Source organism: Gavialis gangeticus, unplaced genomic scaffold (assembly GCF_001723915.1).
Source record: "Gavialis gangeticus isolate Ggan-Ray unplaced genomic scaffold, GavGan_comp1, whole genome shotgun sequence".
NCBI lineage: Eukaryota > Metazoa > Chordata > Crocodylia > Gavialidae > Gavialis > Gavialis gangeticus.
Window position 1 is genome coordinate 38,403,074 of NW_017729004.1, and position 14,500 is coordinate 38,417,573.

Genomic DNA, 14,500 nt, shown 5'->3' on the forward strand with positions numbered 1-14,500 from the left:
TTTGAGGGTGCTGAAGGAGCTGGCTGAAGACATTGCGAGACTTCTGGCAAAACGTTTCCAAAACTTGTGGCACTCTGGAGAGGTTCCTGAGAACTGGAAGGGCCAATGTTGTGCCCATATTCAAGAAAGGGAGGAGGGAGCACCCGGGTAACTATAGGCCAATCAGGCTAACTTCTATCCTAGGGAAGATCCTGGAAAAATTCATTAAGTAGTCTATATGCGATAGGCTTGCAGAAGGTAGGATTCTGAATGACAACCAGCATGCAGGTCTTGTTTTACCAATCTCATCTCCTTTTACAATCAGGTAACTCGCCACCTGGATAAGGGAGAGGGGGTTGACATTGTATACCTTGACTTCCAAAAGGCCTTTGATCTTGTATCCCATGATGCTCTTGTGAGTAAATCAGAGGACTGTGGACTCAACCATGAGACAGTCAGGTGGGTAGGGAGCTGGTAGCGGGGATAGGACCCAGAGAGTTCTAATTAACGGATCTGGTCGTCCTGGCAAGATGTGGCCAGTGGTTTCCCTCAGGGGTCAGTGCTTGGTTCAGTGCTTTTCAACATCTTTATTAATGATTTGGATGTGGGGGTGAAGAGCTCACTGGCCAAATTTGCAGATGACACCAAGTTGTGGGGAAGCGTGGTCACGCTTGAAGATAGGCTGCAGATACAGGCAGACCTAGACAGGCTAGCAAGTTGGGCAGATCAGAACCAGGTGAAGTTCAATGTTGAGAAGTGTAAAGTGCTTCATTTGGAGATGAACAATCCCCTGCACAGCTACAGGCTTGGCAATGCCAACCTGACCAGCACTACAAATGAAAGGGACCTGGGGCTAATAACAGACCACAGCATGAACATGAGCCACCAGTGCGACGTTGTTGCCAGCTGGACTAACAGTACCCTGGCATGCATCAATCAATGCATCTCCAGCAAAACCAAAGTGATTCTCCCATTCTACTTGGCATTGGTGAAACCGCAGCTGGAGTACTGCATCCAGCTCTGGGCACTTCAGTTTAACAAGGACGTGGTAAAGCTTGAGAGAGTCCAGAGAACGGTCACCCATATGATCAGAGACTTGCATTGCAAACCATATGAGGAGAGGCTGAGGCATCTGGAACTCTTCAGCCTGAAAAAAAGAAGGCTGAGAGGGGACTTGGGAGCAGCTTACTACTACATCAGAGGCATATATCAAGGGCTCGGTGAACAACTGTTCACCAGGGCACCCTGGGGGAAAACTAGGAGTAATGGTAACAAACTCTTGGAAGACTGTTTCATGCTCAACATGAGGAAAAATTACTTCACAACTAGGGTGTCCAGACTGTGGAATAAGCTTCCTGCAGGGGTGGTGCAATCACCTACCCTGAAAATCTTCAAGAGAAGACAGGATGGTCACCTTGCTGGGGTCACCTGACCCCAGTTGTCTTCCTGCCTGGTGCAGGGGGCTGGACCCGATGATCTTCCAAGGTCCCTTCCAGCCTTGCAATCTATGAATCTCCAGCAGACACTGGAGAAGAATAGGTCACCCCGTTTTGATTCAGGAGCCCAGTTTACTGTGCTGACATTTGAATCAAATGTGTGGTACTGCATTTCTAAGGATGCTGTCTCCTACATTTCAAACAAAACAAAGAAGAGTTATCAGAGGCAAGAACAAATACTTTTGAGAAAAAAAGTGTGGAAGTATGGTGGTGGGCTGAAACTGCATGTAGAGGAAAAACCAGAGGCTAATACATCTGTTCTATGCTTTTCAGATCAGCGCTCCTTGTAAATTGAGAATGTTTCTGAGAATGCTACACAACTTTATTGAATAAGTGATTACACAACTAAGTTAACACCTGATATTACTAGAGAATTACTATCCCATGTTGAAAATACTTTGACTCTTGGCATACATGGTACTCTCTTTGGTTTTGTGACAAAGAATAGAAGAAGGGTGGAAAATAGTTAAAAATTCAGACATTCACTGTAATTCAGAGCATTAACACATCTCGTGTAGAGTTTCCTGAGAAATGTCTAAACCGTTTTGAATGCAGCTGAAGTTAGGCCTTGTTTACAGCAACTATAACAAAAATAAGATGGGGAAGACCAATCTTTATCTTTTGTGGGACAGTTGTAGGGATTATGGAAACGACAGGCAATCTTTAAGACTGAACGTGGAGCTTTATTAGATTAAGGAAAATGTTAATTCTCACTCCCTTTTTCACTGTAGAGCTTCTGATTACATCTTCCCTAATATCCAACATGTCTGTTTTTCTGCCACAGAACTAAGGAAACAATATATATATAATCGCATATTATGCAAATGCTCGCCAACTTCTGTTGTTGTCTCAACAATGTTTTGTTTTCTTTTCCCCTTACTGCATCTGGCATCAAGCTGCGTAGTATTTTGGAGAGTGGAAAGAAAACAGTAGACAGGTGGCAGAGTTTGGAGGAATGAGCCCTTGTGCCAGGGAAAACATGAGGCTTACATTTTTATTTTTCTCAATCATTTTTCTTTTTCTAGTGTTTAAAATGTTGGCATCTTTCCTTCCACATTTGTCCTGAGAGGGGTTCACGCTTTTGCCTTCATTTCTTTGATATGTCCTGATTTTTCTTTGCTCAGAATCCCCTTTGCATCATAACAGCTCAAAAGGAAGTTGGAGGGATATAATTTAAGTCTCCACTAACTTTCAAGCACATTTTCAAAGAGGCCTTTGGTATAAATGAGAATCAGATTCTCAGTGCTTGGTTTTATAGAGTGGATGGGTGCTACAGGGCTTATGGCCCTTACGAGATGATGTCTTGTCTTCTGCTTTATAGGGTAAGGGATCCTATATTACCTGTAAACCTCTCCCAGTTGGTAAAATCTTGCCTGCCATGACTTTGACGTTTAATATTTATTTATTTCAATGGGAGGATGTTCCAAAAAAAAAAACCCGAAGAAAAAAAAACAAAGAACCGTGTTCCCTGATGCAGCAGCACAACAACAGAAAAAAACAATGAAAATATGGGGCTCCACCATCTCCTGCCCCCATCTTTATGCAGCCTCAAAACCTGAGACTCCCTTCAGGGTAAAAAATCAAAGGAAAGAGAGGAAAGACCCCCCCCAAAACAAACAAAAACAAAACCCCCCAGTTATTTGCCACTCCTTTGGCCCTAGCCAAACTCTAGGTCAAAAAAGTTACCTGGGGTTCATGTGCTTCTTGTTGCAGTTTTTGATCTCCACAGCTTAGTTGTCAAATTGCCTGGCTTGCTTTAGGTGAACCCCTTTGCTTGTGTTGGGAGCTCACTTCTCAACATCTTATTGCCTCTTCTGCTCTGGGGTTTCTCTGATCCCTGTTCACTCTCTCACTCAGACCAGCTCCTAGTTTTGTTCTCAGCTGGATGTCTCCGAGCAGGGAGTCCCTGCTCTGCATCAGGCTCTCCCTAGGGCTGCCCCTCTTTGGGGCTGGAAATAGGCAGTGCAGAGTGTCATGGGCCAATCTGGAGCTGGCATTTGCTTCAGAAGTGGGTTTTCCGGCCCTTCTCACTCATGGCATTCCTCCGGTCTTCTGAGGTAAGTGCAGGGAGCAGTGTTTGTTCTCCGGTAAATCCTGTTCTCTGGTTCCTCTCCCTCTCACAGGAGCACAGCAAAACCATTATTTTGTCTGACATGGTATACTGTTCTTATACCTCTGGCTTCTGAGAGCAGTGATATACATTATTAAGTCTCTCTTATCACTCCTGTAACAAGGTAGAGAGATTTCAATGGAAGAAGCTTAAATGCCGATATCTATCTATACAGCATCTAAAGTGCTATCTGTATTGTATCTAAAGTACCTTATCATTCTGGTATCTAGGGCATTGTCTTTCTGTGCTCTGGAGTGGGGTGTGTGGGGAGCATTTTAATTAGAGCAGCTCTCAGGAGCTGCTTTAATTGAAATGCTGACAATGTCTTGTGTATTCAGCTTCCTGCACTTCAAAATGGTGGAGGGGGCAATTTAACTAACGCTTGTTTGACAAGCTTTAGTTAAATTCCCCCCCCGCCCCGCCCCATTTTGAACCATGGGGACGCTGAATACATGTGCTGCTGAGGCTGTTGGAGCATGCTAATTAGCATGCTCAAGCAGACTCAATTAATTGGACATGTGTTTGGTGTAGAGGATTATCATATTCTGGAGAGCTGGTGCAATAAACCTGAGAAAAATCTTGAAAAATTCTGATGCCAAGAGAGTGTAATGAGGTGCTTCAAATCTCACCACATACCTCAGCTTGCTAGTTTAATTCTGATTGGTAAGCTGCTCCCAAGTCCCCTCTCAGCCTTCTTTTCTCAGGCTGAAGAGTCCCAGATGCCTCAGCCTTTCCTCATATGGCTTGCCGCACAAGTCTTTGATCCTATGGGTGGTCCTCCTCTGGACTCTCTCAAGCTTTACCATGTCCTTGTTAAAGTGAGGCGGCCAGAGCTGGATGCAGTACTCCAGCTGTGGTTTCATGAATGCTGAGTAGAACGGGAGAATCGCTTCTTTGGTTTTGCTGGAGATGCATGCCAGGGTACTGTTAGTCGAGCTGGCTACAATGTCGCACTGGTGGCTCATGTTCATGCTGTTGTCTGTTATTAGCCCCAGGTCCCTTTCATTTGTAGTGCTGGTCAGGTTGGCATTGCCAAGCCTGTAGCTGTGCGGGGGATTGTTCGTCCCTAGGTAGAGCACTTTATACTTCTCGATGTTGAACTTCATCTGGTTCTGGTTCCCCCAACTTGCTAGCCTGTCTAGGTTCGCTTGTATCTGCAGCCTATCTTGAAGTGTCACCACATTTCCCCATAACTTGGTGTTGTCTGTGAACTTGGCCAGTGAGCTCTTCACCCCCACTTCCAAATCACTGGTGAAGATTAATAGCATTGGACCAAGCACTGAGCCCTGTGGGACACCGCTGGTCACGTCCCACCAAGATGATATAGATCTGTTAATTAGAACTCTCTGGGTCCTACCCTTCAGGCAGCTTTCTACTCACTTGTCTCATAGTTAAGCCCACAGTCTTACAATTTTCTCACAAGAACATCATGGGATATTGGATCGAAAACTTTTTGGAAGTCAAGGTATACAGTGTCAACCCCCTCTCCCTTATCCAGGTGGTGAGTTACCTGATTGTAAAAGGAGATGAGGTTGGTAAGACAAGACTTGCCTGTGACAGCCATGCTGGCTGTCATTCAGAATCCTACCTTTTGCAAGCCTATCACATATAGACTACTTGATGAATTTTTCCAGGATTTTCCCTGGGATAGAAGTTAGGCTAATTGGCCCATAGTTAGTCAGGTCCTCCCTCCTCCCCTTCTTGACAATGAGCATAACACTGGCCTTCTTCCAGTCCTTGGGGACCTCCCCGGAGCACGAGTTTTGGAAAAGATTCTCTAGGGGCTCCATTATTACTTCGGCCAGCTCCTTCAGCACTCTTGGATGAAGTTCATCTGGTCCTGTTGACATATATATATCCAGTTTCTTTAGTTGATCACACACCAGTTCTATGGCAATAGTAGGAAGGCAGTCATTTGGACCTTGCTCATTCTGTAACCTAGCTGGCATGATTTTCTGCTTGGCGCAGTGAAAAACTGAAGCAAAGTAGGCATTCAGGAGTTCAGTTTTTTCCTGAGTGCTGGTAACCAGCTGTCCTGAGTTGTTGAGCAATGGCTCCACACTCCCATTTGTTTTCCTCCTGTTCCCTATGTACCTAAAGAAGAGCTTCTTGTTGTCATTGATTCCCATTGCTAATTTTAGTTCAGTCGCTGCCTTAGCTTTTCTAATCTGATCCCTACAAGTGCTGGCCATTGCTATATAATCCTCATTGGGGGCTGTCCCTAGCTTCCATTGTCTGTATGTCTCTTTCTTTTTTCTTAATAGGACCATGATTTCCCTGTTTAGCCAAGATGGCTTCCTAGTCCTTTTGCTACATTTCCTCTGCATGGGAATGGACTTCCTTTGTGCTTCAAGAATCGTGTCCTTTAGGAATGATCATCTTCATGTACTCCTTTCACCTTTAGTGCCTGGTCCCACAACACATTGTCTACTAGTGACCTGAGCTTGTTGAAGTTTGCATTTCTGAAGTCCAAAACTTCAAGCCTGCTATCTGATTTGTCTGCCTTGTGACCGACCATGAATGTAATGGTTTCATGGTTGCATTGCCCTGGCTGCCCTTTATGTTTAAGTCGGTCACCAGGTCCTCTTCTTTGGCCAGGACCAAGTCTGGAAGAGCATTACCTCTGGTTGGCCCATGTACTTCCTGAGTCAGAAAAAACTCTTTGTTGCAGGTCAGGAAGTAACATGACTGATTTGACTTGGCCAAGTGTTCCTTCCAAGAGATGTCTGGATACTGGAAGTTGCCAATGATGACCAGGTCTCATGCACGTGCACGTGTAGTCTCTGTTAGTTCTCAGGCAGATTCTAGATCAAGTTCCTCGCCCTGGTTTGGTGGTCTGTAGTATACACCTACAGTTAGATCTTTTAATATACACCTACAGTTAAAGCATATTTCATAGAAGGTGTCTTAATTGCAATAAGAAGAGATTGAGAATGAAAATACTCTCATCATAGGGATATTTGCTCAGGGATAGCACAAAAGATGTCAGTTTTCTATTTATAGCAGCCTTCAATGATGTAGGCTTCACAAATGTAGCCAAGTCACTTTTTACACTTTTATTTGGGTTTATATCAACAACACGGATAAAATACTTTGGTCAAACACAAGAAGAACAAGTTGCAATGTTGTTCTTTCCTGGCTGCAATAAACATAGTAACATGGGAAAATGCTGGTTTTCATGAAACACTGGATGTATATCTTGGATTGGCACAAAGAACTAATAAATACACTATTTGTACTTATTTAAAAACAGAATAGCACATGCAAGATGTAACCAGGCCACTGAACACCTTCACCATTGTCCCTGTACTATTTTTACACTTGGTTCTTTGCTATTTTCTAATCAAGAAAAAAAGAATATAATGTGCTCTGCTGCTCAGTGTTGTAGTGGCTACAGCCTATCAATTTGTGAGCTGTTTGGAACAGGTAGCTTTAGTCCTCATTAGCAGAACTCTTATCTCCTCTAAAGCATTCATAGACATCTTATGCATTGTAAACTGCAGTGGGCATTCCCTGGGATGAAGCAAATGTTCTGCTCTAAAGCTGATGAGGAATTAGTACTGAGCAAAGATATAGTACAGGGACTGTTGTGAATGCAGTTCTTACAATATCAAGAGTCAATACTACTACCACACAAAATGACATATCAATAATATATTGTACAAGCTTATACAGCAACACATGTTGATTTGCAACACTGTACAGTTTAAATCTAAAGTGCACAGCCTCAATCTGAGGTGACAAAACAGTACTATCAATATAATAAAGGCAACACAATTACAGACACAATTTATTTCCTCCTCTTATTTCATGTTGTTATGACATTATACTAAATCAGTACCCCATTTATATATGCTTTAGCTGACGTTAAACCACGCTTCACTTATTTTCTTCAAGTATTTTAAAGACAGCAAAATAATATTGCTTTATAAACAAAAGTAGTCATTTAGATTTCAGTCATAGCTAAACCCAAAACTTCAATAAGGTTATAAATGGACAGCTCTGTCCCATGAAATACTGATTGAAACCTTTTCAAATGTCAAGAGGAAGGAAGTTGAATCTCAGTTTCCCCCTCAAAGACACCTGCGTTGTTTATGTGCGATTTTGCACCAGTGATTTTTAAGTGGGCATAGTTGGCTCTTCAAGAACTATGTTAGGAGAATTTAGGAATATCTCAAAGCATTTAGATATCATTTGCAGTAAGATGCCTTTTCAAATACTGGGGGTGTTTAGAAAAAATATTATGTGAGAGACTTAGGTTTTACCATTTGTCATCCTGTTTACACAAGCTTCTGATTTAGGGCCCTACCCTGAAATATCCTATAAATCTTACTTATCCTACATCCCAGTTGTCCTTACCCAGTTCACATTACCCTGTGAAACTGTACAGGCTCTGATTCTTAGAGAAGTTCAGTCAGTTCTAGTTTTCAAATATATTTTTGTTTCTATTGAATAAATTCTGGTTTATGAAATATGAAAGATGGTTCCAATACCCACATTTAGTCTACAGTAGCTGTGTCTACATGAGACACTTACTGCACAGTAGCTTGTTATTGCTGTTCAGTAGCTTGTTACTATTGCGCAGTAGCGTCACCAGGCATGAACCGTGATGTGACACTACTGTGCAGGAGTAATGAGCTACTGTGCAGTAAGCATCACTAGGCAACTGTGGTAGCTGGGACGCTACTGTGCAGTAAAGCTGGTTACTCTGCAGTCATTTAGTACATGGTTATGCAAGTACTAAATGACTGTGCAGTAACAACTGTGCAGTGGGCATCTCATGTAGACACATCCAATGTGGCCCTTTTGCAGTAGATTGTTTTTTAAACAGAAGAAAGAAACCATCCAAAAATAATCTTAATTCGGTTTTGGTTAGCACTGCAAATTGATTGTGCATCTGTTTAGTTAGGCCATATCGGAAATATAATTAAGAATAATAGCATCTTATTATTGTACTGTAATTGATCTGATTAAGTGTTTTAAAGAGCTGGAGTACTCTTGAGGTTTTCAGTAATAAACCTGGGAAATGTACTATCCATGTAGCATGTAGAATGAGGCATCAGTATCTTTTAAGAATTTATGTGGGCTTATGTTTTTTAAAATAAGCATGGCTAACTATTTGATGTACTTTGATCAAAAAGAAAAAAAAATCTTATTTAGTTTTCAGTTTCTGCCCCTGAAGTTTTTATAACCCATATAAAATAAAAATCTATAGTTTACAAAATAGGCTTTTTTAATATATATATATATTCCTTTTGTAAAATTATACCTATTTAAATACATTTGAAGTGTTGCTATAGGTAAATTAGAAATTCTGTTCTAATACTATGAAAAAGGCAAACTTTTCACTTTTAAACACACAGTTTGCGGACTTTATGCTTCTAATTGCCCCCCAAATTTGATTTTGTTGCTATTTAGGGGCAAATTTGGCATCATTCAATCTACTTTTAACCTAAAATAATTATTTACTAATTGTATTAAAATTTGGGGAAAATATTTCAAGTCTCTTCTGTTATTCTTTATCTGTTTGAATGCAGCCTTTTTATAGCTAATTATTGAAGAGGTATTCTAAAACTCAAGATAGGATTTTGAAAGGAGCCATGTTGCTTGATTTTAAACTGTACTTTACTCGGACGCCACAATATAGAAATAGATTTACTTTGGAACAAACTACAAATACATTCGCACAGTTTGTGACAACTTAATTGTCTACCTAAATATTCTGGAACAGCCTTTCAGATCAGAATATTATAAATCTTGTCCCAGACGTTCTATTTCCTCAATCAGGAAATCAATGTCTTGATGACTCGCTGCTGGGTTTGAGATGACCATCCGAAAGAAGTTCACTTTGTCTCCCAGTGGCTGATAGCTCACCATTGTAGTTCCATATTCCATCATTCTGGCTTTTATCACTGGAGCTACCTAGAAAGACATGGCACAAAATCTGAGAAATATTTCCAATTCCATACCTTATTTGTTCTTTCTCTAAAAAGGGGGAAACTAAAAACAAATGAACAAATACACAAAAATCGTTAAAATGTAACAAGCTCAATAGTGAGTAAAATGAGAACAACTGAGTAAGGATCTCACCTAGTGGTAACATTACAGCTTGTTGTGCTCATGCAAAAATCAACGAGAGATTTTTTTTTCTACTGACTTTAACCCCAATTCACCAATTCAGTTATTAAGGCTGGTAAAAAAATCCCATCAAAGATGTTTTTTTGCTTGAAAGTTGGACTTTCAACTATTTCTTTTGAGAAAAGTGCTACCTCTTTGAGGAAAATTGTGATATTGTTGGATAAGCAAATGTGAAGGCTGAAAAGTTTGTGACTTTTAGCCAAAACAAAACAGTTCAGCCACAATCTGGTACCTTTCTGTTTAGATATGTCTCAGGAGAGCTATAGTTTGATAACCTCAAAGCTACAGTTTGATAACCACTGTCCTCTATGGACCAGACCCTAAATCAGATTTTATCTCATGACGTATGGTGACCAATTGGAATCCAAAGATACATCATCTCCTTCTCACCATATCCCCATAATGCATCAGAAGAAATACAATCAGCCAGGAAACACAGCCTATGAAAAGTATGAGGAGTCTAAACTGCAGTCCTCTTAGGCATTGGGGTTTTATGACATCATGAAGGCTGTCAAGACACCTTGCAAAAGTATAAACTGTTCTTTAGATTGAAAATAAATGGCTCACAGCTACATTAACCAGTTTGCTAATACTTAGTATTGCTGACACAAATGCAATTAATACAAGCCAACTCTTCCAGCATATTGGTATAATCACTTTCCCTCTTGTTTTCATGTGGCAAACCTCCATTGCATAATCAAAATAAATCTGTGTTCAGATTGTTACATATTTTGGAATTATCTGTTGCAATTTATACCATCAATGACAAGGATGACCATAGTCTAAATAAGTTTGATAAAGAATAGGTAAATTCATGGGATACAGAATAGAGAAGACAGTATTCAAATCAACTGAATAACAGGAGTATTTTGTAAGCCTAATTACCTTGCAAAACTGACATAACTAAAATGAACTTTGAAATGATGAATCTTTTCTTATTAATTTTAATGATTTTCTTGTTTATAAAAATGTAAGTAAGTACTCATTGCAGTGCTTCCCTGAGAACAAGATTATTGTATGGGCCACTTCCCATCATAGTCCCATTTCGGATCACGTAACATTTCAGCCTGTCTTATTTACCTTCATTAGACGATTCATTCTTTCTTCATTGTCTTCCATGTCTCGTAGACTGGGAGGTATGTACCAGAAGCAGACATTTGTGTGCTGGGGCTAAACAAAATAATAATAGCCTACACTGTTAGAAAAACTCATAATATCTTAATTGCAATTAAATTCATGCCTTTGCCTTTTTGCATACATCATCTTATGACAACAGTCAATGGTTTTCATTATTGCAGAACAAAGAGTCATGATCATTATTAATACAGGAGGCATAATTTTAGGCAATATCTCAAAGATGTCAGATGCAGATATGCATCCCTCAGCTGTGCGTATATATTTTTTCCCTGCGGGAAGACATCTAGATTCTGTGTGTGTTGTCCCTTTTAGAGGATAAATGGAGTGTCAGGTTGATGCCTCCCCAGAAGCAGGTGTCTATTATATATCATCTAAACAATAGTATATTATGTTCTGATTCATTTTTTTCATATGAATGCATAATACATAATTCTAGCCCAGTAGACCAGGGTCAGAGGAGATATATAAAGGGTACAAGTTAGATTCCTTTGTACTCACTGAAATTCCTTGATGCTCAGTTAGGCTTTCTGTGATGCAGTTAAGCTTGCTTTCTAATGTGTGAGGACAATGGAGTTTTAGATGGTCTAACTTAAATATTCTGGATCCAGAAAAAGAGAAGTACAAAACAAGGAGCAGCCTTCTCTGACTCTCACATTTTTACATTTAACTGATTCCTACTCCTTGCTTTTCCTGTCTTGCTAGATTCCACCTTGCTGCCCACTAAATGTGTTGGATACACCAATTTCAATGCCTTTATCGCATTTAGTGCAACTAAATTTAGTATTGATATTAGAGGTAAGGGGAATCAGTTATACATTAACAAGTGAGTATAAATCTAAAGTTCCAATTAAGATAAGCATTTAAGTACATAGTTATAGTCACTACCTATTTGGCAAAGCTCTTAACAGCATGCTAAATTTTAACCATCAGAGCAGCGAACAGGTTTTCAATATACTTAATAGGGACAAAAAAATTAACTGGTCTTAAGAGAGCACTTTAAGTTTTCATTATATGGGATTTGACTCAGTGACCCAGCAGTTCTCCTTCAGCTTTAGTCCTACGTCAAAAAGACTTAAGCATGTGCTTAAGTACTCTGCAAGATAAGAGTGAAGTGTTCAGCTGAGGCCCAAAAAAATAAGTCTAAGGAGGTTCTGCAGATGGTATTCCTCCCTCTGAGTTCCTTGCAAGTCATTACACAAGGGAATCTGAACTTAAGCAACACACCTACTGCAGGAGACAGCAGAGAGTTTTAGACCCTAAGCTTTTGGGGGTAAGGACCATTTTTATGACATATTTATGTCATCTTACACAGTCAGGCCCCAATCTCCCTAGGAGCTGCTAAGGACTACTGCAATACAATAATAAACAGAAATGGGTAAGTGACATCAGGACAGCTTCCATCTAGCTTCTTTTCTGAATGTGGCTCCGTCTGGAGATGTTGACAAAATGTATCTCACAGTTATCAGGATTATTCTTTAGTCACATGGAGCATTGTAGTCTGTGTTAGAGAACAGTTACCTGTATTAGGAAATTGCAGACCCATTGTCCAATTAAACTCTGATGTTAAATCTTTTACTATTGTTTTACTTTAGGGCATGTCTTCATCACATTGGACCAAGCCAGGGAGCACCACCATCTGTTGTCCACACGCCCTGAACTGTCAGTGAAAGGTGACCACTATCTTTCGTCTGGGTAAGGATGAAATTTTCTACTCAGCAATTCTCTACTCAGTTGCCTCCTTGACTTGCCCATAGACCCCATAGATAATAGTCTTCCACCATATACAAGTTAATCACATTGTCCTATCAGTCGCATCTCTACTTCAGACTATGGCCATGTACAGACATTCAGTTTTTACTGGAAGAGTCACTGCTTTCCCAGTGGAAACTACAAGTGTATAGATGTTTGGGATTGTTCTACCAAAGCAAAAATGGCTACCTTGGGAGAAAAATAGGGGTGTGTGAATCATGCCATATTCAATCTGGATTCAGATTCGGCCCGAATTGGGGACAGTGATTCAATTTGTTGATTCAGATTACTGTCCCCAGTTTGATTTGGCCAAATCCAAATCTGAAGATTCGATGCTGATTCAGAGAATCAGTGATTTGGCCATAGACACAGCTTTAAAAGTTTTTTCTACATACCTTGAGGTACCAGCACAGCTCATGAATGCTGTGATGCTGGGGTGGCTGGAGTGTCCCACAGAAGCGTGTGTGTGTGTGTGTGTGTGTGAGGGGGGGGACCCCATGTCCTTGGCAGCAAACCCAGAAGTGGACTGAAAATACTTCTGGTCCACTTCCAGGTCTGTTGGGGAGTGCGCAGGGGGGCCCCCTTGTGCCCTCTCCCAGCTCAGTGATCAGCTGCAGGGGGACCCCAGGTGCTCCCCCAGACCCAGGAGGCACTAGTCGCCAAGCTGGGGAGTCCACGGGGGCCCCCCTGTGCACTCCCCAGCGGACACAGAAGTGGACCACAAGTGTTTCTGGTCCACTTCTGGGTCTGCTGCTGAGTGTGCTGGGGAGCCCCCCATCCTCCTGTCAGATGTTTCATCTGCCCCAGGTACCTAGAGGTACGTAGAAAAAACTTTTAAAGCTGTGTCTATGTCCAAATCTCTGAATATTTCCGAGTCTCTCTGAATTGATTTGGAGGGTTCCGATCCGATTAAGAGAAATTAAAGGGTCTCCTGATTGGATTTGGAGTTTCAGTCACCAAATCAGGCCAAATCTCTGTTGAACTGATCAAGGACTGAAGCTTCACACAGCCCTAAAAAATACCCTGGAAACAACTAGGGTTATATTACTTCTGGAAGAATTTTTCTGGGAGAGCGAATGTCTGTATACTTTACCTTCTGTGAGAAGCTGAAGCACAGTCCTTCAGCTTCCCAGGACACTTTCCTCCCAGCAATGCTCTTTTTCCAGGGAGCCAGTGTGTTGCTCAGGCTGGAGTCTACTGCTCCAGCTGATCAGGGAGCATGACACACCCCCTTCATAATCCCCTATTGTGCTGCATGGAGACTTTCACATACATTCAGGCTGGAAGGGACCCCGGAGGATCATCGAGCCCAGCCCCCTGCCCCAGGGTCAGGAAGTCAGCAGGGATCATAGGATCCCAGCAAGATAAACATCCAAATGTGTCTTGAAGGTGTTCAAAGTGGGTGCTTGAACCACCTCTGGCAGCAGTCTATTCCAAACCCTGGGGGCTCGGATAGTAAAGAAGTTCTTCCTTATGTCCAGCTTCAATTGGTCACGGTGGAGTTTGTGGCCGTTCGACCTTGTCATCCCTTGGGGCACTCTAGTGAACAAATGTTCCCCCAGATACTGGTGGTCACCCCTGATAAACTTATAGGTGGCCACCAGATCGCCCCTGAGCCTGTGCTTTTCCAGGCTGAAGAGCCCCAGGCTCTCAGCCTGTCGTCGTAAGGTCTGTTTTCCTGACCTCTGATCATGCACGTGGCTCTTTTCTGGACTCTCTCAAGCTTCTCCACATCCTTTTTGAATTGCAGAGCCCAAAACTGGATGCAGTACTCCAGCTGCGGCCTCACCAAGGCCGAGTACAACAGGAGAATGACATCTCGGGATTTGCTTGAGAAGCATCTATGGATGCAAGCCAGCGTTTTGGTTGCTTTACTAGCCACAGCATTGCA

The 14,500-nt window shown here is 41.6% G+C and overlaps 1 protein-coding gene across 2 annotated transcripts in view; it reads right to left on the reverse strand.

The window, feature by feature from the left end:
• Positions 1-8,317: 8,317 nt before the first annotated feature.
• The window catches only part of LOC109291312 (glutamate decarboxylase 2), a 65,562-nt gene continuing 59,379 nt past the window's right edge, over positions 8,318-14,500 (reverse strand). For both annotated transcript variants that reach the window (XM_019508271.1, XM_019508272.1), the window contains 2 exons: positions 10,804-10,893; positions 8,318-9,507 (listed from right to left, as the gene is read on the reverse strand). In XM_019508271.1, the coding sequence (XP_019363816.1) occupies positions 9,334-9,507; positions 10,804-10,893 (264 nt within the window). In that variant the 3' untranslated portion in view covers positions 8,318-9,333. The remainder of the gene's footprint in view (positions 9,508-10,803; positions 10,894-14,500) is intronic.